At 38.1% G+C, this 22,094-nt stretch overlaps 1 protein-coding gene across 1 annotated transcript in view; it reads left to right on the top strand.

The window, feature by feature from the left end:
• Nucleotides 1-22,094, top strand: part of Xkr4 (XK related 4) — a 399,419-nt gene that overhangs the window by 242,818 nt on the left and 134,507 nt on the right. Inside the window, exon 2 of the mRNA XM_026394422.2 lies at nucleotides 8,032-8,231. Coding sequence (XP_026250207.2) covers nucleotides 8,032-8,231 — 200 coding nt within the window. The remainder of the gene's footprint in view (nucleotides 1-8,031; nucleotides 8,232-22,094) is intronic.

The raw sequence follows: 22,094 nt of genomic DNA, 5'->3' as shown, positions 1-22,094 counted from the left end.
AGGTTCCCTGTAAAAAATAAAACAATTTTAAAAGTTATATTTTCAAGAATACAGTCTAAACAATGGATAAGAAAACAGAAGTAGTTTATCTACTGCAGAGAAGCAGGCAAGAATTTTTTAGCTTTACTGTAGACTGTTGGCGTTAAGTCACATAAACACATTTGGAAATCATTGATATTATCTGGAAAAACCTATATTAATGGTCTTTTATAGCAAAGAATGCTTTCCTAAAAATTAATAGAACATTTATAAACCTCTGTCTGATTTATTGCATTTTTTAAACAGCTATTCTTCGATTTCCTATGGAAATTAAGCATAGTGAATATTCTAAGTTATTTCTTTATAAAGATCATAAAAGTAGCTGTATACAGGAATCACTGACCACTATATCTTAAATATTTAGAGAAACATTCTAATTAGTTAACAGACAAGAAAACAAAACAAGACCAAAAAGGGAAACAAAACAAAACAAAAAACCACAGGCTTCCATCCTTAATGGCAACAAGTTCAAATGAACTTATTTGTCACAGACTTACTAGTCATTCATGTGAATCAAAGGCATTAGATACTGGGCTAACTTAACAGTGTGCTGTCTTAGCTATAAGCCAATTTAGTACCATGCAAACAAATATCATATAAATATAAAGTGCATATAAGGTGTCCCATTTGCCAGTTTTAAAGGTCAGACTGTGGATCTGACGTAGCCCTAAACTGTCTGTAAATCTTAAGTTTGCATTTCCACAGGTAAAACAGTTGAGGCCAGGCAGAAATTTATGACTCAAAGATTCAGATCAGTAAACCTTGAATACCCAGTTTTTCTTACGAGAGGGAGAGAAAAAAAAATTAAATAGAAAAAGAAAATCAAGAGTTTGTAAGTATACAAAATCAAGAAGTGTATTCCCAGTAGGGGGAGGAGAGCAGAAGGACCTAAACACAGCAGTTGTAGATGAATGCAGTTCTTGTTTGTTTGTTTTTGACAGAGGCTCATCTGATGACTGAAACAAGAATCATGCTTGGGAAAATGGAATTGTCTGTCATTGTAACTATCAAATTTTAGTCTCCGTTAAGCCATTTGTCAAGTTAATAACCATATGAGACAGTTGCTTTAAATCAGAGTTTGCTTTCAGCTATGTAGGCCTGGCTGTAATCAGAACCTTTCTCAGGAGCTCTGAGATAGAATTAGTACCATTCGCTTTGACAACAGAGATCTCCCAAATGCATAGCTCATTCTCTATACCTTTGTCTCTTCCAAACAAAAAATGGGCACCGTCCTACAACTCCTGTCAAAGACGAGGCCAAATTTTTCCTGTCAAACAGTTCAAGAAAAAATTTCATATTGATTTCAGAAAAAAAAACCCAAATTGGATTAAAAGCTCCAAACGACAGGGAACGAAGGGTGAGGATGGAGCTACACTGCTGACCAGAAAAGGGGGCAACCAAACATTGAGCCCACAGATTCATAAAGTTCATTTTCCCATTGTATCAATAACAACAAAGACAGTCAACTCTGTTTAAAGGGAAGACAGGAGCTAGGAGGGGGAGGGGGGATGGAGGAGGGGGAGGGGGGATGGAGGAGGGGGAGGGGGAGAAGCAGCAGGAGGAAGGGGAGGAGGAGGAGAGGAAGGGGAAAAGGGGAGGAGGAGGAGCGGAGGAGGGGAAGAGGGAGGAGAGGAGGAAGAAAAAAAGAAGTAGTAGTAGTTTTGAACCTACAGGGGCATGGTAAACACATTCTTGTTTAATTCTTTGAAAACTAGACCTATCAAGGAATTACTGTATTGAATAGAAGTCTTTCCTCCCAAGAAAATATTAAGGTGTTTTAAAATACCCCATGTGGGATGAAATTCAGACACATACATTTTAAGCATAGATAGACACTGACAATATTATAAGTGTGATAAACCAGGCATAACAGAACAAAATACCAAGAGATATTTGAGATATCTGGGAGAGTCAGATTTATAGAGACAGAAAGTAAAATGGTGATTGCCAGGAGCTGGGGTGGAGGAAGAAGGGAATGAGAAATTGTTTCATGCATAGAGAATCAGTTTTGCAAGACAGAAAGACTTCTGGAGATGGATATTGTGGATGGCTATACAACAGTAGGAATATACTTAATGCCAATAAACTGTACAATTAAAATAATTAAGATAGCAAATTTTATATGTATTTTATCATAATTAAAACAACAACAACAAAAAAAAAACAACAACAAAAAAAAGACTTAGAAACAGCTCTTTTTACCCCATTCTTGTTTTACAGGTGTTTGAACTCTATTGTTTCTTATTGGAAGGCCTATTTTGTGTCTGATTATGTGAAATTCCATGAAGTCAAATACTTGTTTTCTTCCAGAGAAAGAAACCCATCACCAGTATCAGGTTAACTGTGAGCCCAAGGTACTATGAAAACAAAGGTTTGATTGTGTCCAAAGAGTCCATGTTCCTGTGGGCCACAGACCTATAAGCCCAGTTTTATAACTTTTTTAACCAGTGGCAGCCAAGAACTGAAAGTATAATCTCCTCCCTAGGGGAGAACTAGAAATGACAGAGCCCAGGAACAACCCTGTGGGAGTGCACTATCTCCACTAATGCTATGGAAGTTCTGGCTTAAAACTTATGTAGTTGCTAGGAACCTGAGCATTCATTCATTAATTGGATCATTCAAAATGCAAGTGATGTCCACACTCTCTCTTGGTTGTACCCACCCCATGCATTTCCGCCACAATTGCACTGATATCCCCAAAGTCAGCATCTCTTCTCACCTGGACTCTATTTGAAATAGTCTTTGAGCCAGTGCCCCTGATTCCCGCTTTGTGCTGGTTTTTTATGCAGCAAGCAATGCTGGTAAAATGCAAGTCAAATTCCTTCCTCTTCTGTTCAGAACTCTCTGATGACTTTCCATTTCCAAATATACAAAATTACAAATATTGCATGTGTTCAGTACATACACAGTGAATCAATAAAGGAGTGTATTGAATGTCTGTTGATCATCAGAACCTGACCTAGACATGAGGTCCATAGACAAATAACATTCTTTTCTCTCTGGGACTTTGTAACTATGGGATTTGAGATTAACACACAGATGAATAAATACAAAATTAATGTTATTTCCCCTTATGAAAGTCTGAATAAAGATAGTCAAGCACAAATAGTAAAATGCCTGGTTCTACCTGGGGAGAAGGTGAGCAACAGGTGACATTTGACTTTATAGACTTAGTAGTCATTCCAGGGTGATAAGGAATGTGGAGAGGAATTCCAGGACAAAAGAACTGCAGCAATGAAGGTATCAAGGTACAGATTCATATCCAAGGAGGAGCAAGTACTTCAATATGGTGAGACCATAAAACATGGGAAAGAGTGGGTATAGACCAAAGTCAGAACATAAAAGTTGAATTAAAAGATTTCAAAACCATTATTTACATTGCTTGCATTTACTGTTTATCTTCTAAGCAATGGGAAGTCATTAATGTTTTTAAGATAGGAGAGATTGGATTCCACTTTTGTTATAGAAAGTTCACTCTGAAAGCTAAATAGGAAGAATCCATTCGAGATTTCAAAGTCAATTAATAGTAAGAACAAACATTTATTGAATGCCTACCATCTACCAAGGGCTGAGATAAGCCCTTCACTTGTATTACTTTAATTCTCAGATCAACCTCTGTGATTGGTGCTATTATTTTGCCCAGCTGATAGATGTTAAGTTCAAGGTCATACTGTTAGTAAGTGACAGACACAAAACAGAAACCCAGAGAATCAGCCTTTAGAAAAGACAGGGAAAATGGACAACAATAAGGAGATAAAAGTTCCAATATATAGTCCTCATCAAATAAATGGAAAGGAAGATTAGGAGCCTAAAATGCTCCAGGACTCACTCATATGACTTGATGGATAGTGATGTGAATCACTAGTGTAGGGGAAGGAAAACTCATGGAGAGATCTGGAAAGCAGGTGCACGTGTGAATCTGGATCTCAAGGGAAGGTCAGAGTATAAGATGCACACTAATAAATCTCTAAAGGGGAGAAGTCCTAGGGGAAACAAGATCAAGCATTGACAGAAGAGTATAAGGGATGACTTTTGTCCTCCCCAAGAAGTGTTGAAGCCCTAACTCTCACCTTGTGAATGTGACCTTATTTGGAGATAACACAGGATCCTTGCAGATGAACAAGTTGAGATTGTTGGAATGAGTCCTAATCCAATATGACCATGTGGTTAGAAAAGGAGAAATTTAGACATACGCAGGGAGAATGTCATGTGAAGATAGAGGCAGATATTGGGTTGGTGCATGTCCAAGCCAAAGAATGGCAAAGAAGGCCAGCAAATCATCAGAAGCTATGAGAAAGAAGCATGTTTGTAGCCTTCAAAGGAAACAACCCTAATGACACTTTGATCTCAGATTGGGGAATAATAAATTTATTTTGTCTAAGCCACAAATTTGTGATAATTTATTAAAGAAACCCAAGGAAACTAATATTAATGGGGAGAGGGGTCCATGTGCACAAAGGATTGAGTGATGACTGATGATGATTGAATGAAATTCTTAGTGCAAAAATTAGTTTGCCAGGATGGGGTCATAGCTCAATGGTAGAGTGCTTGCTTGCATGCATGAGGCACTGGGTTTGATCTTTAGCATCACATAAAAAATAAATAAATAAAAGATATTGTGTCCATCTACAACTAATATGTGTGTGTGTGTGTGTGTGTGTGTGTGTGTGTGTGTATATACAAGATTATGCCAAGAGAAAAAAAAAAAAAAAATATATATATATATATATATATATTCCAAGATTATTCCAAGAAAAAAAATGAGCCTGAAAAGTCTCTAAACTTCACTATTGCAAATTTCAATTGGTAGCAATCAAAGGCCCAAAGGAATGATTAGCTCTGTTTTGTGTTTTTAAATGGTAATGTTCTAAAAAGATACCAGTAGTGGCAAGATTATTTTTTAATCTACCAAAATTATTACAATGAAATAAGCAGAGCAACTGGATTGGCAAAAGTTAAAAAATTGTGGACAATATCTGCAGTTAAACTCTGTGTTGAGAAACTCACTTGGTCACCTGAGAACAAATTAGTGAGAGCTTCTAAGAACCATGTGGTACCAACAACCATGCAGGACAAAGTAGAGGGTTAACCTTGAGAAGGGAACTACCTAACCCACAATAAGTACTTACTGACAAGTACAGTGGGTCAGGAGGAGCAAGAGAGAGTGGGAGGGTGTTCTCCATGACCCAATGCCAGGGTGAGTCCAAAGAGGCTGTAATGCATTGAAGTCCCATTCTATGCAGGTCCTCCAATCTCAAATAACTGATGAACTGAGCCCCCTTCCCAAAACAAGGCTCCATATTGAGCAGAATCAGCTAGGAATCAATTCCAAATTGAGCAGAACAGGATCAACCACAAGAAATGAAAGAGAAGGAACAGAAAGGGAGGGAACAGAGGCAGCTCATGTCAGAAAGGAACAAGTGATCTTATTTTTTATCACTTAATGAGAACAATGGATGAATATGTGCTTGAGTGGTAAAACCAGCAAACTATCCTAAAAATGCTTGAAAACTGAATTAACTTTTAAAACAGCAAGAACAAAAAGATCAAAGTTATTATCATAAGAAGAGAATAAGAAAACTATTAAGGTACCTACAGACAATGATAACACACCAGAAAAAAAAGCATTCACAAACCAGATTTTTAAAAATGAGTAAAAATTTCAAAATGAGCTGAAAGAAATTAAGAAAATCACAGAAGCTATGAAAAAAATGTGAGAATTGGAAAGATTCAAAAAAGAAGTGCATAGAAAAGGTAAGACTTGATAAGAAGGTGGATAGAACTCAACATAGAATTCTAATAAAAAAAAAAGGTCAGTGAATATTCAACTAAAGGGGATATGGCATGATTCAAATGCTGTAGTTAAAAGATAGATGGAAAAGTGGAAAAGCTTCTAATCAAAAACCATTTTGAGACTACAAGGATCCCAAAGAAACAGACACAGAAAATAAAGAAGATACAACATACATATATAAATAAGAGTCCTCAAAAATAAACACCAAAGCAACCCATTAGAAAAAATACTAAACACTCTAATTCAAGAAAACTTACAACTACATATTGAAACTTGAAGCTCTGTAATGAACAGGCAGATCACATCTTTGAGAAAACTGATGCAGAATAGCCTTCATCAAGATACATTCTAGACAGGTGCAGGGGTGCACACTGGAAATCCCAGCAGCTGGGGAGGCTGAGGCAGGAGGATGGAGAGTTCAAGGCCAGCTTCAGCAACTTAGTGAGACCCTGTCTCAAACTATACAAAAAGCAAAAGGCCTGGGCATGTGACTCAGTGGTTAAGCTCCCCTGGTTTCAATCCCTGGTACCAAAACCAAAACAAAATGAAACAAACAAAACATAAAAAAGAAACAAACTATTCTTTGGGCAGCCAAGCGGAAGGATCCAACAGCTTATAACAGAAAGAATAGCAGTTTTTCTAGCAAACATTTCTGTGACAATTCTTTGTTAGTAAACAAGGAAATGATAGATTTAAGATGTATAAGTAAATAAATAGTAGATTTTTGCCTTCCAGGGAATTTGCATAATTTCGTTTATCCATTCAGCTGTCCTTCCAGTGAAAAAGTTGTTCTGGCTTTTTGATCTTCTGCTTCCTTTCGGTATCCCTCCTGTTGGCATCAGAGAATCTTTGTGCTAGACAAGCACAGTTCTTTCACAGACTCCAGAAGTGGACACCTATCTCCAACCAAAAGTGAAGCTTTAGGGTCTGTGTAACCAAAAGAACCTTATCCCCACCTAGAGCAAGTCTGATCATTGTGTAGTGTTGCAAACACACAAGAACTCCGGGACCCTAAGTTTCTTGAGGGATCTACCAGAAAGCAAGCTCCTGACAACCAAATACTGTAGAGACATTGACAAAAGGCCCGGAGAAGTATTATTCTGGTCAATATATGCAAAAGTGTGTTGGACTCAGAATATCACCATTTAGCAAACTTAACTGCAATATCATCAACGGGTGATAATCAAAGAGAAAATCAAGATGTGCCTCCTTATGAAAGTAGACATTGTCACCTGCCTAAAATGATCAGACTTGGATCTCATCCAAATTCTAACACTAATTACTCATTTTCAGAAAACATAAAAGACAGGTACATTAACTGCATCATATAATCAACAAAATCAACCCAAGAGAAAATATGTAAGAAGAATCTTTTTTAAATGGAAGGGGAATCCATAGTGTAAAAGAGGCTTAAGATACATATCAAATAATCACCATGATATAGACCCTGTTTAGACTGCATTTCAAACAAGCTGCTAAAAATCATGGTATTCGGGAAAATACAAACAGGGAGTATTTATATTAAGAAATTTATATTGAGAAATCATTTTTGTTATTTGTAAGTGTGGTGATGTTGGTTTAAATTTTTAATAAAATACTTACAGATGAAATAATATGATGTGTGGGGTTTGCTCAAAATAATGTTCTATCAGGAAGTAAGTGCAAGAATATATGAAAGAAGATTATCAGTAAATATTTAATCTTGGTGAAAAGTATAGTGGAATCATTAACTTTGTTTTTATTTCTTTTATATATGTTTGAGATTTTCAGTATTATGAAAGGGATTTTTTAAAGCACTAACATATATATCAGTACTTTAGAGTTACATTGTGTCCTAAGAGAAATTCACATCATGGTAACTATTGGGCACTCAGAGAATATGACTAGAAACAATATGTGTAGGTTTTCAAAGTAGCATATCTATTCCATACCTGAGGTCCCATCAAAATTCACCTCACTCTTATATTGCAATTCAATGGAAGGCCTTTCAAGGGGGGACTGAAATTGTGGTGACTTCTAAAAGTCAGCATTAAAGGAGGATGGTACTTGTAACTTTGAGGTTTAATTGTTAAGTCACCACGTTAATTGTTTCATGTGTGTCCTTGCCTAAGGTGACTTGCAGAAGAGAAAAACAACTCTGGAGTTGGAATTACAAATTGACACGCATCTCTTTCTTGTTCTCTCTGTTTTCCTTCTAGATATTTCCACACAATATACTTAGGTATTCGCAGCCGACAGAGTGGGGAGAATGACAGATGGAGGTTTTACTGGAAAATGGTGTATGAGTATGCCGATGTGAGCATGCTGCATCTGCTAGCCACCTTTCTGGAGAGTGCTCCACAGCTGGTCCTGCAGCTCTGCATTATCGTCCAGACTCACAGATTACAGGCCCTCCAAGGTAAGGGCTTGCAATTTGGTTTCTGAATCTGGTGGGGAAAGATGAACTGGCTACTTTTGTCACAGTCCAAGAAATTGCCCTTAATGCCCTCCGTTGACGCAGCCTGTGGTGTCGGCTGTTTTACACATGATTTGTGAACACTGCATGGCGTTTCACTCACCATCACTTGTCATGGCTAACTAATTGGAAGTCTGATATTTTTGCCCTACAGCTGCCATCTGAGTAGGAAAAAAAAAAACAGACTTTATGATTTTTCACACTTGGTGAATATGGAGATAGATTCAAGGCTTCTGGTTTTATGATAGAATAATTTTTCCAATGTTTCACAAAGACAGCAATAATTATCACTCTCTAATACATGCATGAGTAATCCCTACCATTTCTCATTTCTTTTTTTTTTTTTTTTCTGAGATGGTTTTTGTTATGTTGCTCTGGCTGGCCTTGATTTTGCAATTCTCCTGCCTCGGCTTTCCAAAGCAGATGGGATTACAAAGAAGCATCCCTATACAGGGCTCTGCCATTTCTTTTTGACATTAAGAAATGGAAAGAAGAGGAATTAAAAGGAAATGATAGGGGTTACTCTAACATTAAAATAATCATATACGAGTATGTTTTCAATGTTTAAAATATGTTATTTATATACTACGAAGTTTTATGAAATGGATGTTATCAGATTAAGATTTTTGTGTGGTTTATCTCATCAGTAAAGGTGCTCCATTTATAACAGAGCTGCCCTTGTGTTTCCTTAGAACCTGCTGCTCACCTCCATTCTAAAATAATACAGCAGGAATATTGGGCAAACTGGCGGGTAGATAGGTGAATAGATGTGTGTAGAGAAGATGAGTAAGAGGCCATTTTCAGGTAAATGTTTCCTGGTTTTTTGTCAATTCTGTAACTAAATAAATATTGTTAAGAGGTTAAGGTATTGCATTATACTTGTTTTGTTTAAATCTCAGCAGAGTTCCCTGGGAACTGTGTACAAACATTGCTACTATGTTCTTGGCCTGGCTGGTGTGCTGAATCTCTACTGTGTCCTTGCAACTCTTATGCAAAGAACATGTTAGTTTTGGCTGAGTGCTTTAATTTGGGAGTGGGGCTTGGGGTGCATAGAAAAGAAAGAAGGAGCCCTGGTAGTCATTTACTCAGTCATTTATTTGGAGATTACTGACCCAACCCTTCCAGACTTCCATTCCGGAAGTTAAAGAAGAGGGTTGAAGATATCCATGAGGTGTGCTTCTAAAACGCAAGTTGGAAGAAACAGAAAGTGAGGAATTTACACAGAAATAGAAGATAAAAGCACAGGGAAGGAAGCAAGGCCATATAAATTAATTGTAGGGGCTTTCCAGGGGTATATAAGTGGTCATGCAGATGTTCTGGCTCTGGTCATCTTACTGCCTCACTCCAGGGCTTATACAATCCACTTTATGTCTCTGGGCCCTAGATTTCTCCAAGGTGAAGGTCACACGTTAAACCAGATCATCTTCACACTCTTTGATAGCTCTGTTTCATCTTTGAATCAACTAATGCTTAATAGGTGTATGTTACCAGGTAAATGCTTGAGGGGATATCTGTAAATGAAGACACAAATGACATCCCAAGACCACATAAAACTGAATTTCCAACAGAAAAGCTAGTGTTCATCTCCAGAACAGCTCAGCAACTCCTTAGTAGAGTTGGACAATCAGAAACTCTTTAGAAGAGAAAAATCCAAGATCAAAGGTAGAAAGTTGCAAGCCACTTCTCCTATGGCCGAAAGTTCCTGAATGCCTCTACTGGTTTTCTAAAAGATTTTTAAAAATCATTGAGATGTTGTATCCTCAAGGTAATAGAGATAGAGAAGGAAAGGTAAGAGAGAGTATAAGAAGAGATCACCCTTTTGGTTTAAGAACTTCATGTAAAAATTTCAGAGGAAAAAAAATACATATGCACACATATATGTGTCTGTGTGGGTGTGTGGGTGCATCTATCTGTCTATGTATGTGTGTGTGTGTGTGTGTATATATATATAATATACATACACACACACACACACACACACACACACACACACACACTTATACTCCCAGCTTATACACTAACCTGAGCATTTACATCAGGCTATGGGCTCATATGCCAGACTTTGACCCTGGCAGTGAGGAACCTTACCTTCCAATTTCAGGATGCTGTAGGGAAAATGTGCCCTGTATCACTCTCAAGGTGGTCAAAAGATACATTAATCCAAAGATCAGTAGGATCCATGCAAGACATTGAGCACACATGAGAAATAAACCCACTAGGTTAATCTTATTGTTGCTGTGTTTTAACAAGGGAGGGGGATGCTAGAGGTTTGTGTAATGACATCAAAGAGAGAAAATGCATAACCTCAAACAACAACCACAAATCCTCCAGCTAAAAAATACCAGCCCAGCCATCACTATCTATCTGATCCTTTTGCATTGAAAAAAAAAAAAAAACTATCTTTAGGAAATACGTTCCTGAATGCCCCTCTGCTTACAGATGATCCCACTTACAAATGTACTAGTTTATGAATTAAATTGATGTTGTTTATAAGAACAGAGCTTTTCCTCTCTAGGAAAAGAAAAATAAATGTGATAAAAGAACGTAGCTTTATATGTGTTTTCATACATCTTTAGTGGTAAGAAATTCCTGGGATTTGAATGTAAAAATACAACTTTATGCTCTAGATGCAAATAATCAATAGACATGAAATCTGTGATGTATTCGCAAATAGCTCTGAATTAAAATCCCTAAAACATTCTTATTTAGCAGGTAGAAAATGGTCCTTAGTCATTCTGTATGTGACTGTGTTGAAAATTGTTATTTTAGCATAAAAGGAAAATTGTTTCTTTACCCCAATTTCAACCATCTACCACTCTCTAAAGGATACTGTTTCAGAAACAGGAAGAAAAATCAAACAAAAAATATGACATACTTTGTCCGGGCACAGTGGCATGTGCCACATGTCTATGATCCCAGCTACTCTAGAGTCTGCAGCAAGAGGATCACAAGTTCAAGATTAAGCTGGGCAACTTAGCAAGGCCCTATCTCAAAATTTGAAAAATCAAAATACATTAAAAAAAAGAACTGGGGTGTGTGACTCAGTGATAGAGAGAAATGTGGAATTTTTAAAATGAAGGCTAAGAATTGCAGTCTTCTTGTAGAACTTGGTTAACCCTAAAACACTGTTATCTATGAAACTTTTTTCTCAGCTCTCCGTATTTGTCGCATCATTAAGTCAGAGATGCCTGATTGTGCTGGAGGCTGACAGGCTCAGGGGAGAATTGCTGAAGCATGATTGTCCTTCAGCTCCTACTGGCCCAGGAAGACAGCACAGCTCCTGCTCTGCCACCAGGAATCAGGGCAGAGCCGAGCCTCAAACCTGAACGTCCAGTTCTATTCATTCCACGCGTCACATGAGACATGTTGGAGGGCACTAGCTGCTCTTCGCTGGATCTGAACTTTCCCAGGACCAATAATCTCTGAGCATAAAAAAACACTCAAGGCGGTCCAGCTGCCCCCATCACTAGGAGAGCACAGCATGGTTCACCCTGTACTTCCAGACTGTCTCTAGTTCACATGTTGTTATGGTGTTCCAATTTCAATCCCACCAGGAGAGAGAGAGGAAGGAGGCAGGCAGGAAGGGGGAAGACTCTGTTGATAGGTAGAGATAGAAAACAGTGCTCCTACCCTTCTCCATGCAGTGACCTTGGCCTTAGTGTTAAAGATGGGGAGTCAGATGTCGTCCAAGGCCCGTCGATTCTATTTTAAAGCGGCATCTCAGACTCACCCATTTCATTTCTTGTATTTCCCTAGTCAAATCATCTCCATCCTCATCCAGACCCTGGCCAGCCTACTGCTTCTGTCCACCCTTCCCCTGTTCATTCTGTTCTCCCTATACTGGTCAGAGAGATTGTTTAGACTCTGGTCATTCCTCACACATACTTAACACTTTCAAGGTTGTCCTTAGCACTCGCTGAGAATTAAATCAAATCCCTGCACATTTCAAAGCATCCTCCTCATTGAGCATGACCTTGCATTCATACAATCCTCCTCTCCATTCTGAGAATGTGCCCATTTTTTTTCCACCTTACTCCTTTTTCCATATTGTTACATTCTTTCTGGAATATTCTTATCTCCTCTCCAGAAGCCTGGCTAATTGGCACTAATCCTTGAGAATGCAGCTTAATTTCTTCAGTAAGGCCTGTCCTGACCGCCCATTCAATTTTTTGTTCGCTCGCAAGTATTTCATCATTGGGTTCTGAACTTCAGCCTATGACCTCAGGAAACATTCTTACAGTGGATAGCCCTCAATTTTCCCCGTCTACTAGGGAATCATAACAGTGCTTAATTCAGAAGATTATCAAAATTAAGTGATATAACAAATGCAAAGTTTGTGGGCAGATCCTTGATATGTAATGCAGGATTTCTTAGCTTTAATGTGCATAGCATCTATCTGCCCAGGATAAATGCAGATTCTAAGTGCAGATTACTAAAATGCAGATTCTGACTACATTTTAGTTGGGGACTAAGTAGCTGTTTGGAGCAGGGAAATGACAGGTGAAATTTTTGATGGCATGTGATAAAGGGAAAAATAACCCAAATCTGAAGTCATGAAACTTGAATTAATGCATCTGTGTTAAAAAGAGAAGTACTACTTTGAAGACAGAATGGCCAAATCTTTAGACAAACAGGATCTGGATTAAAAGAAGGCAGAGGTAGGAGTGTACTTGATTGACAGAGAACCTGGTAACAATGAAGACAGGTAGGTCAGGAGGAGCAGCCCACAGGGGAGAAAAATTTGAGACATTTTAGGTCTGAAATGGTGGAGGACAACCAAATTGAGAGGCTCCAAGACTATGGGGGTTGAGGGAAGCAGGCATTAGTAAAAGTTACCTTGAGTGCAGAACCTTTGCTTCTGTCTAGATGGTGCCAACAAATATTGAAGGCTCATGGCCAGAGTTACCCCACCTGACTTTTTTGGATGATCCTGGGAAGCTTTAAAATGATAGAAAGGGCTAACAGGTCTCTGAAGTTGCTTTTAATTTTGCTATAGTGATTCTGTGAATACAGTCAGCCCTCCATATCTTTGGGGTCACTTCTGTGGATTCAATCCACCAAAATATCCAGGAAAAAAATTGTACTATACAAAAAAAATTTATATATATATATATATATATATATATATTTTTTTTTTTTTTCAGGAAATTTTTTAAGGCTTTCATTAGATTGGGTCAGTTTCACTCTACCTTTTATCTCATTATTCCCTAATACAGTTTAAGAACTATTTACATAGCACCTACATTGCATTGGGTGTTATAAGTAACCTAGAAATGATTTAAAGCATAAAGGATGATACACAAAGAATATATGAAAATACTACCCCATTTTATGTAAGAGACTTGAGAATCCCTAGATTTTATCTCTGGGGGGTCCTGGTCCAATCCTCTGAGGGAGGATACCAAAGGACAACAGTACTTTATTTTGTTTATGTAAACCCAACCTCTCATAGTTGGCTGAGAAGATGCCGATTCACACACAGATGGTTGTTCACGGGCCTTCCCCAGCACTGTGACCTTGCTCAGTATCTCTCACACTGTGTTAGAAAGGTGTGCTCCAGGAAGCAGCGGAGGAATGCTGAGCGGGATCATGGCACACCATTGACATGCACAAGGAGAATGTGAACTATAGCCAAGGATGTCTGCAGCTCAGTTGTGTGGCTCTGAGAGCCGGATGACAGGCCTGCACAGAAGAGGGTCATGCAGAAATAATGCTCCTCTGGGCTGGGTTTGTGGCTCAGCGGTGGAGCACTTGCCTAGCACGTGTGAGGCCCTGGGTTCGATCCTTAGCACCACATAAAAATAATTAAATAAAGTAAAGATTAAAGAAGAAGAAGAAGAAAGAATGCTCCTCATACAGCTACTATGTGGGCAAAACAAAACCATGCCTTCACTACATGGGATCAGTGCAAATCTACCAACCTAAATGTTTCCATTTTTTTCTGAATGACTTTAGTTCTTCATTTTCAATTTTATTTGCCATTATTGGAAGACTATATCCTCCACTCGAAGTGTATTTAACTACATTGTGCTGATGAAGTTATAGACTACTATAATCTGGATATGAAATATCCCCCAGAGGCCTATGTGCTAAAGGCTCGGTCCCTATCCCATGATGGTATTGGTAGTAGTGGAACCTTTAAGAAGTAGGGCCTACTTTAAGGAAGTCAAGACATTGGGAATATGACTAAAGGGGCTATTAGGAAAAGCTCTTCCATGTGCTGCCTTGCCACAGGCTCAACAGCAACTGAGTCAATAGACCATGGAATGAAAGCTCCAAAACTATAAACCAAAAATAAACCTTCATGCTCAGCTCAGGATAATGCCTGGTACATGACAAAGCCCAGCAAAATTGATATGAAACAAATGGTACAGTCTCTCCTCATAAAGAATTCAAAACAATTTTTTAAGAAGGCCATCAAATTATTCTGCTATGTGGTGGTCACTGAGGTCCTTTGGTGATCCAGAATAATCTGCTCTGAAAAATGATCTCCAAGTATGGGATCATGGACGTTGTTTGCAGCCCATAACAGAAAGTGATTGCAAAGTGAGCCCTTCAGTAGTAGTATGGATCTTTGCATATGCTTTTGAAGTCCCATTTCCTATTTTCCTATATATCTGAATTTTCTTTTCTTCTGGTGCTTGGAATTGAACCTATGCCCTCATACCTGCCAGGCACACAATGTACCACTAAGATACATCCTCAGCCATGTATGTCTTGCTTTTGAGCCTGTGTTTCTGCATTGTTCAGTACTCGAAGAAACTATTTATAAATAAATCAATAAAACAGTAAACTACTAGTCTGCTTAAGCCATAAATACAAGAAGTTCAGTTTTAAACACTCATCACCAATCGCTTTGCAAGGAGCGAATCGAAGCTCATGTAGTGTGTAGGACATATTGGCAGAGTAAATGATGAGGGGTCATGGGTGCAATATATTATTGATCTCTTTATTTCACATCCCATAGTATCTGAGTCATGGTGCCACCCAAAACTACTAGTCTGCTTAAGCCATAAATACAAGAAGTTCAGTTTTAAACACTCATCACCAATCGCTTTGCAAGGAGCGAATCGAAGCTCATGTAGTGTGTAGGACATATTGGCAGAGTAAATGATGAGGGGTCATGGGTGCAATATATTATTGATCTCTTTATTTCACATCCCATAGTATCTGAGTCACGGTGCCACCCAAGTTATACTTAGAAGAACAGCAAGAAGTTTCATCTGCTTATCACTGATTCAAGTGCTTGAAATCAACTCTGTGTGGTTTATCAGCCCCCAGCACAGCTGTGAATAGCTTTGAATTTGAATCATTTAGAACATAATATGAAATAAGGGTCCTGACTATTTTTAGGTTCTACTTAATTATCTTCAATAATCAAGCACAAATCTTGGTATTTTTCCACTCAGTATTCCTTCTCTCTCTTTATCTGTGAGGTGTGAGCAAGCACATATGTGTATTTAGGCACAGAGAAATGAACCGGGCCATGCATGTGGTAAATCGACAGTATAATTAATTAGTCTCCTGGGCTAGGGTGATACCTAGACAAGACCTGGAAGAAAAGTCCAGAGTGGTTGATTTAATCTGTTGGAAACAGAAGTATCAATAAAGTGCTATCTGTCATGAATAGGGATCTAAATAAACCCTCACTGTCCCCTGACCTCTCTCCATAGATGCTTTCTTTGCCAACTTCTAACCTCTCTGCATTTCAGTAGTATTTTCTCACTTTATAACTTCAGGGAATCAGAAGTGCACACTTACTTTCCATTTCCCTGACCTTCAACCAGTGCTCAAACTTAAAGCCAATGTTGGCTTTGACTGAGTATCAACACACTATAATTATTATTTCTCAACACTAAAAATAAGCACTTGAGTGGTAATCAAAAATGTTTGCTGAGCAGGGACAAAAGAAAAGACAGGTGAGGTCAACTTAATAAAAAATTCACAAGTGGCTTACTGTGGGCTTACTGTGGTATTTTCTTAAATAGCTTTCTCTTACTAAGAAGCCACAGTTACAGGATCAAGATTTTTTTTTTTTTTTTTTGGACCGGGTTCTGAGTGGGTGGGTGGGTGAGGGAAACTCCCACCACCTCTTAAATACTTTTCACATTATAAAGTGTATATTCCTGTGTAGAAATGTTTTGCATTTATTCAGCAGGTTGGAAGTCTATTGACTTTGAAAGTATTCTTCACACATGTAAGTTAATATTTTCTTGGTGACTCAGCAAGAAGAAGCAGGATCATTTCCTATGGATGATTTGGGGAAGACTTTTTATAAAGTATGCTCCTTATACATAAAAGTGTATATGAGGGAGAGAGAAAGCAAGCACTATATACTGTCAAAACCAGATGCAAGTCGTAATGGGAGCCACCAACTCAATTGGTATGTAAGTGTCTGTTAGTGTAAAATCGCATGGAGATTCACTCTTCAAAGCTCACAATGAGGCTCTGATTGCAGAAGGACAGGGCTGCTGAGCACTGCCTGCCTCGGGTTTTGTCAGCATTTTCATTGTGATCCTAAATTCCCACAGCTTAAAACTCAGCTGTAGAAAAAGTCTGATACTAAGGAGACTCCCAAACTCCATAGCTTTTTAAACATCCATAATTTTAACTGTTCATATGCTCGGACAATTCTATAGGGCATGAAGTTTTCATGGGAGGATGTGAGTTTCCAGTGCAGAGTTATGGTAGGCAGTTTTCCATTATTGGAACAAAAAGTGAATCAACTTAAAAACAGGAACATTTTATTTTGGTTCAGGTTTCAGTCCATGGTCACCTGGCTACATTGATTTTGGGTTTGTGGAAAGGCAGTACATTATGGCAGGAGCATGTGATGAACAAGGCTGCTCACCTCATGAAGGTTGAGAAGTAAGAGAAAGAGGGAAGAGTCAGGGTCCCATTGTTCCCTTCAAGGTGATGCCCTCAGCAACTCAGATTTCTCCAATAAGGTCCCATCTCCTCAAGTTTCCACTACCTCTCAATGGCACCAAGATGAGGACCTAGCCTTTAATACATGGTACTATGGAAGACATTTCAGATCCAAACTATAGCAGAAGATGTCAATGAAAGCTGGAATTCCCAGATGTTTGTTAGCTAAAACACTGAATTAAAACTCAAATTTTAAAAAGTCCAAAACACTTCCCCTAGGATGTGAACAGGAAACAAATATTTTTAACAAAGAATTTTTGAATACATGACCAAGAAAATCAAAACACTATTTCACAGATGAAAAAAAAAATCAACTTGGAAAAGTGAAGATGTTATGAAATCATTTGGAGCAAATTCCATATATGAAATGTTGCATAACACAGAAAGAGATGTTTCCAATTAACGAGGCCAAGGAGTTTGTGAAAGTGAAAGTATTGGACTTTACAGAATAAGTGACGTGATTTCAAATGTTGGATTTCTTAGTGGGGGTGGGGGTATTCTGATAATAAAAAGAAGTGTGAGTCCTCCCACAAGGAACAAGTGCTGTAGCTCTCTGCTGACTCTGGGAAATAGGAGGGGTCACCTGACCTCTGAACTTGACCTTGAAGCTCCAGAGTCCTGAAAAACCACTCTTTGTTCTTTAGGTCCAGCAACACATCTCACAAAAGACATGTTGCAGTATCTTAATTATGACCTGAATGAAATCTTCATTGATGATTACATTATTCATGTACTCAATCACATTTATTGAGAACTTATCCATGGTGGGCTATGGATATTACAAAAATGAAGATGATTAAGGCCATTTTCCCTTAAATGTTCAGAGCAGCCTGTGAATGAGTAAGGGCAAAAGAAGGGCAGGTTTTTCTGGTTAGTGTACAGGTAAAAAGAAAGGCTTCCCTTCCTCCTCTGAAGTTTCATCTAAACGAAATGACAATAGGCAGATTAATAAGAGAAAAAGCGTGCAAATTCACTAACATCTCCTGGGGAAAGTCACAGCACAGGAGTGGTGCACTCTTCTCCCTGAAGATTGAGGTTTAAATAACCTCAGAGCTACTGGAGGCATAAAGGCTCAAAGAGGGAGGATAGTCTTGATGCAAACTGGAGAAGATGAAAGCAAGAATGCCCGGGAAGGAAAGGAAAGGCTGTCCTGTTATTTAGTTGAAGACTCTTAGGTAAGCTCTCTACACTGCCCTCAGAAAAACAAACAACAAGTCTACCTGGGTCAAGGTGTTCCAGGTATCCTATCAAGACATTCAGTCTCTTCTGTTCTAGTTAATGTTTCCTGATTATTCATTGATATTCCCAGGGAGAGGGATTAAGGCACTTGCATTTCTTCCCTTGGTTGGAAAAAGCAAGATCCAGAGATAGTTCTTCCTTTTGCTGCAAGCAGAGTAACAAGATTAAGTTATGGGGACCTTGACTCTGGCTCAGGACTGTCAGTATGTCAAAGTGCCAGGGTTTGGGGTACCATTGTCTGAACCCCAAGAGTGGAACCAGATGACAGTGGACACTCTAAGAAGAAAGTAATCAATTCCACCTGAAGACATGGCAAAGTTTTTACATGTACTGTATCTTGAGATAAGCTGATGATTGAAGCAGTAAAAAAAAAAAAAAATAGAAGAAATCACCTAGGGAAAGTTCATTAGAGAAAGAGAAGGCCAAAGACAGAATCCAGGGATCACCTTCATTGAAGGGTCCAGAGTGCAAGAGTAAGAATCAGAAGACATATGACGGAGATAGTCACATCAGAAGAACACGGTGATGTGGTGGCCAAGGTGGGGGAGTTTCAAAAGAAATGTCCATGAAGAACTAGGCAAGATAAAAATGGAAAAGAGCCTATTAGATTTAACAATGTGGAGATCACTGGGATACCCACCAGATCTTATCAGAGCAAAGTTTAGAAAAGAAATAAAGGAAGCAAATTAGAGAAGAAATAGGGGTAGAATTTCTAGACATTAAAGGAAAGAATAGAATTAATGTACTTAATTTCAATTTCCAGACAATAAAGGAAAGAATAGAATTCATGTACTTAGTTTCCAGCACAAGTTTTAAGATAGAAACATAAGCGTAAGAATAGACAGTGGGGAAAGAACCATTAAAAGATAGATGTGGGAAGTACAATAAAAGCAAGGTCTTCCTCTATTCCAGTTCCTGCTCTGCTACCCTCATTCAATGTGTATAAATGAAACTGGTACCAGAGCCCGGGGCTCCAGGTTCCATCTTATTGGGTGCCAGACTTCAGCACAGAAAAATTCCATCATGAATTATCTCTTGTTTTCACTCACCCTATAGCTTGGAGTGTATTCAGCACACTGAGTCTTCACCTTCTCTGATGGGAAAGAATTTGATGTTAAGTTGTAGCCTTGTGTTAGAAAGAAGCAAAAAATAATAATATAAAGACACTAAAACTTCTGACACCTGGAAGGTTCCCATGTCTTTGTGTCTTCTGGCTTCTTTCTTTCCTGTCTCAAATAGAGAAGAAGAGATCCATCAGCAACTAAAAAAACAAAAAGAACAAAACAAACAAACAAACAAAAAACCCTAATTCAAAACTGGTCAAAGGATTTGAATTAATCTTTCTCCAAAGAACATATACAAATGGCTAATGAACACATTAAAAGGTGTTCCACAGTACTGAGCACTAGGAAAATGCAAATCAAAACTATCTCATACCTATTAGGGTGGCTCCTCTCAGAAAAACAGAAAAATCACAAGTCTGGTAAGCATACTAAAGATTTGAAACACTTGTTAGTTCTGGTGAGAATGTAAAATGATGCATCCACTTTGGAAAACAGTATGGTGGAACCTCAAAAAATGACAAATACAATTATCACGTGACCCAAAAATATCACTTCTCTCGATATATGTCCAAAAGAATTGAAAACCAGGTCTCAAAGAGAGATTTGCATACTTATGTTTATTAGTTAAAACTTGATTCAAGGCCAGCCTCAGCAACTTAGTAAGGCCCTGAGCAACTTAGCAGCAAGACGATGTCTCAAAATAAAAATTTTATAGAAAGGTCAGTGCATGTAGATTAGTGGTAAAGCCACACTGTGTTCAATCCCCTGTACCAAAAAACAAACTAACATATTTATTTATTTATCATTTATAACATTATAAATATTATATATTATAAATATAATTGTACACTATGTATAAACAAAATAATATATATTATATATAAAATAAAACTTGGAAGGGACCCAAGTATCCCTGGACACATAAAAGAATAAGCAAAATATGGTACATCCAAACAATGGAATATAATGTGACCTTAAAAAGGAAGGAGGGGGCTGGAAGTGTATCTCAGTTGTAGAATTCATGCTTAGCGTGTAGGAGGCTGTGGATTCAATTCCCAGCATCACCAAAATAAAATTTAAAAAAACAAAGGAAAAATGAAAACCCTGACACATGCTGCAATATAAGTATACTTTGAGGACATTATGTTAAGTGAAATAAGCTAGTCACAAAAATACAAATGCTGCCCAATTCCATTCATAAGACATCCATGGAGTAGTTTAATTCATAGAAACAGAAAGTAGAATGGTGGTTGCCAAGGCCTAGGGGGAGGGGGAATAGGGAATGATTGTTTAATGGGTATAAAGTTTTAGTTTTGCAAGATGAAAAGAGTTCTGGAGATGGATGGTAGCAATTGGTGCATAAAAAGTCTGATATACATATCACTAACGGGCTGTATGCTTACAATAGTTAAGATGGGAAATTTTGCATTATGTATATGTTAACACAATTTTTCTTTGTTTATTTTTTTATATTCTACTAAGGGTTGAACCCAGTGTCTCACATGTGCTAGGCAAGCACTCTGCCACTGAGCTACAACCTTAGACCATAACACAATTTTTAATGGAAAACAGTACCTCCCTTCCAAAAATACACAAAAATCTAAACTTTTTTCTGATAGTAGGTGCTTAGTTCATCTGTGCCATCCTCTTACTTCTTTCTTTCTGTTCTCAAATGGAGAAGCAGAGGAGGGCCCTCAGTGTGTTGCTAAATTTAATAAGAATTTTCTAATTCACACTCTATTTCTCTTTTACATGCATGTGGATAAATTTAAACTCCTTTTACCTAACCTTGAAATTAAATATTAGCTTGCCCTTCCCCAGAGATCTCCATCTGGCTTTAGGTACCTCACACCCTCCAGGGAACAACTGCATTTATTGTGATATTGTTCTTTAGATCCAGATTGTCCCACAGGGTTTTGAGACTGTGGAAATCTTCCAGCAAATGGCACTCATTTGCTGACCTATATTTTTAGCACAAAGCAATTTTAGCCTTGATATTTTTGAAAGAATATACATTTATGAGAAAAAAGTTGTGCATTTTCTTTAAAGTTCCTTAACACATCCACTTGATTAGACATCAAAGCTAATAATCTCTTTCTCACCAGCTCATTAGCATTTATATCGTACATGTTGAGATCATTTGTACAGTCCCAGGACCCTGTAGAATTCCTAAAACTGGTGGTTATATCTTTGTGATATTAGAGGCAGTCTGGGCTGAGTACATAGCATTAATCCAATAAATGTATCATCAGAAGTGACCATATTTCTTTCCACTTCCTCCTCTCCAAACCCTGCACACACAAAAATATGTCTCTCTGTGTGTCTCTGTGTGTGTGTGTGTGTGTGTGTGTGTGATAACAGGTACACACTACTTCTCTACTATAACAAAACAGGATACTCATAATGGCTGACAATACTGGTTCCTCACCACCACCTCCTGGAGAATGAAAGAGATATGCCAGCTGCCTCCTCCAGCGATCTAGTGGTCTAAAAGACCTTGATAGACATCTTGGCCACCACTTGATAACTTTGACCTGGTGTAACCCTCCACCCCTCTACTGTGTTTTCTCATTGG

This window comes from Urocitellus parryii, chromosome 7, assembly GCF_045843805.1.
Source record: "Urocitellus parryii isolate mUroPar1 chromosome 7, mUroPar1.hap1, whole genome shotgun sequence".
Taxonomy (NCBI): Eukaryota; Metazoa; Chordata; class Mammalia; order Rodentia; family Sciuridae; genus Urocitellus; species Urocitellus parryii.
Note: the sequence above shows the minus strand (reverse complement) of the source record. Positions and strands in the feature narration are given on the sequence as shown.